The following is a 4,180-nucleotide window of genomic DNA, read 5'->3' on the forward strand; positions in this document are numbered from 1 at the left end:
AGCATGTTGCCATGCTTGCGCATCTCTTTATTGGTTTGCACTATACCATCGAGATTCGTCACTTTGATAGACTGCGACTGGTGCACGAACCGCATATTTTCGCGTTACACAAGAAACTGGAAAAGATGTCGCGAGCGGGCCTATTTATAGAGCTACGTAGAGCGTAATCGCTCAGTAATCAAAATGTTTCTCATCGTGTCGAATGATTTAACCTCCAAATAATTGGAATATATACCAAAAATTGTTTTATTGCGAGAGTTTGAGGATTGTATAGATCTGCTGTGGGATAGACTACCTGAGCATATACGATCCGATTCGGAGGTACAACGACACCGTCGGTGTCTGAAGCATTACAATTTGCCGAGTCATCAAACGCATATCGACGGTCCAGCGCCGTTGATAAAGAATTGTAGCGAATGCCGTCGAGAGGCAGAGGTTTGTTAAATAAAGCGATAAACGCGCTTCCTTTCGAACTGCACATTCCCGGTTACCAGTTTTGTGGACCGGGGACGCATTTGGAGAAACGATTAGCTAGAGGCGACACAGGGATTAATCCATTGGACACGACGTGTCGCGAACACGATATAGCGTATTCGCACAACAACGGTCTCACTGAACGGCACGCGGCTGATAATATACTCGCTGAAAAGGCGCGGAAACGCATTACCGCGAGAGATTTGTCTCTCATAGAGAGAGTCGCCGCCACAGCTGTTTGGGCGGCTATGAAGGCTAAAACGAAGATGGGTATGGGCTTGAAAACAAAGAAGCGAAAGAGTAAGAGGATACTTCCGATAGCGAAACGCGGCGGTATCCTGCCTGTTCTTCCGCTGCTGGGCGTCCTCGGGTCGTTGGTCGGTGGAGCGGCGGGAGTCGCCAAGGCTGTAAATGATAGCAGAGCAGCGGAGCGTCAGCTGGAAGAAATGCAACGTCATAATCGCGTCATGGAAGGTCACGGTGTTTATCTCGCTCCCTACAAGCGTGGACGAGGAGTAGTAAGGAGAAAAAAAAAACGTCGATGAGACGTTAAAAATACCAACTGGTGTAACTACCAACGTGCAACTGCTACAACTTGCAAAACGTATGCGCATTTCGTATTTCAGAGGTATCTTTATGCGTACGACATTACCGGTGGAAGGAGTACGTCGAAACGAAAGCGGTATCGTGAATCCTGACAACGCTGAGGGATCCGGTACGCATTGGGTAGCGTACGCGAAAAGGGGGAATCGTGTCATATATTTCGACAGTTTTGGTAACCTCCGGCCGCCGAAGGAACTCGAGCGATATCTAACAAACTGTGTAATCCGGTACAATCACATACCTTATCAACGTTACAATCAGAGCAATTGCGGACAGTTGTGTCTACAGTTTCTACGGACGAGTGATAAACAATTTAAGGACTGACATTGCGCGGTTTAACTCAGTATTCGTTCAAACATGTCGCTGACGTTTACGCTGACGGGCAAGAGTAGTGTTCTAGCCGTGAGCTATTTTCTGGCGGTAGATTTGAGCGATGGCGATTACGAGCTCGGTCTAACTGACTTTGAAACATACTACACTCTACCGAATGTAAATTCGACAAACAACAAGTTTTATTTCGACAATGAGGAAATTGTTATTCTCGAAGAATCGTACGAACTGCGCGATATAGAGTGGTATTTGAAGCGTGAAATTTTACGTTTTCTTGGTGTAAAACGTAAAGAGGATGACGAGTATCCACTGGTAATTCGCGCCAACAACAATACGATGAAGAGTGAAATCAGATGTGCATATTCGATAAATTTCGCCAAACCTTACAGCATTGGACCGCTATTGGGATTTTCATCGAATCGCGTGCTTGAACCGCAACAGTGGTATGAGTCGGACGTGCCAATAAATATCATCAACGTAAACATTATTCGTATCGAGTGCAACGTGACCGCGGGTGCGTACAGCAACGACAAGTGCGTGCACACGATACACGAGTTTTCACCGATTGTCCCACCAGGATATAAGATATCGGAAAGGCCGACGCAAATCATTTACCTTCCGATCGTCGTACGGAGCATTACGGATCTGACGATTCGCGTGGTGGATCAAGACGGCCGATTGCTCGATTTTCGTTCGGAGAGTTGATTACCGTTAGATTGCATGTACGAAGACGACGGCGCTAACGTGAGATGCTTGTGCTGAATAAACAACCGAAACAGACGAGAGATTTTAACGGAGAGATTTCATCTAGAAAAAGACTCAGTGCGTCCAACGTTGCATTTTTAAAGTCGTTGGGTTTTATCGTACGAAATGGCTGATATCTTGAACATTGTCGGTGAGCCGATCTTTGACGATCGCATCGTCAAGTTTGAATTTCATACGTACAATCCATACGCCAATACAACGTTTGGACATAGCGACGAGATACGAATACCTATACAGCAGCAGGATTTATACACGTTGCCATGCGAAAGTTTTCTCTACATTGAAGGAAGATTGACTGTGAAGAAGAAGGATGATGAGACGCCAACAACGCTTGGAAATAATTGCATAGCGTTCATGTTTGATGAAATTCGGTATGAACTCAACAGTGTGGAGATTGATCGCAACAGAAATGTTGGAATTACCAGTACTCTCAAGAACTATGTATCGTTGACGTATGACAAGTCTTTGATTGCGCTAAACACTGGGTGGAATTCTAGATCCGACATAACGGAAGGTTACTTTAACTTTTGCGTACCGCTCAACATGCTGTTGGGCTTTTGCGAGGATTACAAACGCGTGATTGTTAACGCTCGCCATGAATTGATTTTGATACGAGCGCGCAACGATAACAATTGTATACTGGGAAATTCAGCGACGGAGCCGGAGGTTGAACTGATCAAAGTGCAATGGCGGATGCCTCATGTTATGCTAAACGAGATCACTAAACTATCAATGCTGCGAGCATTGGAAAGCGGTCGTTATCTCAGTATGAGTTTTCGCTCATGGGATCTGTACGAGTATCCTCTGTTACAGAGTACGACGAAGCATACATGGGCTGTCAAAACGGCGACTCAACTCGAGAAGCCGCGTTACGTTATCTTTGCTCTTCAGACCGGTCGAAAGAATATCATGTCTCAAGATGCGAGCGTGTTTGATGATTGTAAATTGAGTAATGTGAAGCTTTATCTCAATTCAGAGTTTTATCCGTACGGTGATTTGAATCTCGATTTTGACCAAAAGAGATACGCTCTCCTGTTTGATATGTACGCGCGTTTTCGTAAGGCATATTATGGAATCGACTGCTTCGAAACGCTGCTCAATGTACTCTCGTTTATCGAGAAAGGACCGTTTGCTGTCATTGACTGCTCGCGACAAAACGAATCCGTCAAGAGCGCTACCGTGGGTGTACGAATAGTATTTGACTGCAAGGAGAATGTACCCGCCAATACTACCGCCTATTGCCTCATCATACACGATCGTGTTATCGAATACTGCCCGCTGTCCAACGTAGTGCGCAAGATTATGTAAATCGCACCGTCAGCAATTATCTTCAATTTAAGAGAGATTAACACTGATATGACTGCAGTTTCGAATAAATTCTCGTCATGATCGTACCAACGTTTGTGGATTTACAAGGATTCGTCGTAGACAAGAAATTTATCGTCAAGGAAGTAGCGGTGCTAAGAAAAGGAACTGTTATCACACACTACATTTTTTCATGTCCTATACCATGGAATTTACTGACAAGATCCGACAAATCTTGCGCTTCCTGGTTGAGTGCTTATCACCATGGTTTGCGATGGGAAGACGGGATGGTCCCGTACAGCATGGCGAAACGTCTAATCACAGAGGCTGTAACAGAAGACGATGAAGCTCTCGTATATGTAAAAGGACTTGAAAAACGACAATGGCTAATTGACATTCTCGATTGCGATAATGCGATCGTTGAAACTCTAGATGCGCATTACGAAGATGTAGAATCCCTACGTAATATAGATGCTTGTAATACGATACGGTGTGGAAGACACGCTAAGAATTGTGCTTTGCAAAATGTATTTAAAATATTCAACTGGTGGTCGCAGCACCAGGAATAATTGTAAGATTTTTAAAATAAATGTAAGATTTTTTAAATAAATACGTTTTATTTCCGTTACCCGTATCACCCATATAATAGATATAAGTAAATAAATATAAGTAGATCAATATATTGAAGGTCAATATATTGAAG

At 44.0% G+C, this 4,180-nt stretch overlaps 1 protein-coding gene across 1 annotated transcript; it reads left to right on the forward strand.

Annotated features, from left to right (window-relative positions):
* The first annotated feature begins 2,277 nt into the window (after nucleotides 1-2,277).
* LOC108772358 (uncharacterized) lies at nucleotides 2,278-3,480 on the forward strand. The gene has a single exon (XM_018537879.1). The coding sequence runs from the start codon at nucleotides 2,278-2,280 to the stop codon at nucleotides 3,478-3,480; it is 1,203 nt and encodes a 400-aa protein (XP_018393381.1).
* The last annotated feature ends 700 nt before the right edge of the window (nucleotides 3,481-4,180 follow it).

Source organism: Cyphomyrmex costatus, unplaced genomic scaffold (genome assembly GCF_001594065.2).
Source record: "Cyphomyrmex costatus isolate MS0001 unplaced genomic scaffold, Ccosl1.0 scaffold186, whole genome shotgun sequence".
Taxonomy (NCBI): domain Eukaryota; kingdom Metazoa; phylum Arthropoda; class Insecta; order Hymenoptera; family Formicidae; genus Cyphomyrmex; species Cyphomyrmex costatus.

Excerpts from the sequence above, each read along its gene's own strand:
- LOC108772358 (XM_018537879.1), top strand. The coding sequence starts at position 2,278 with ATGGCTGATATCTTGAACATTGTCGGTGAGCCGATCTTTGACGATCGC.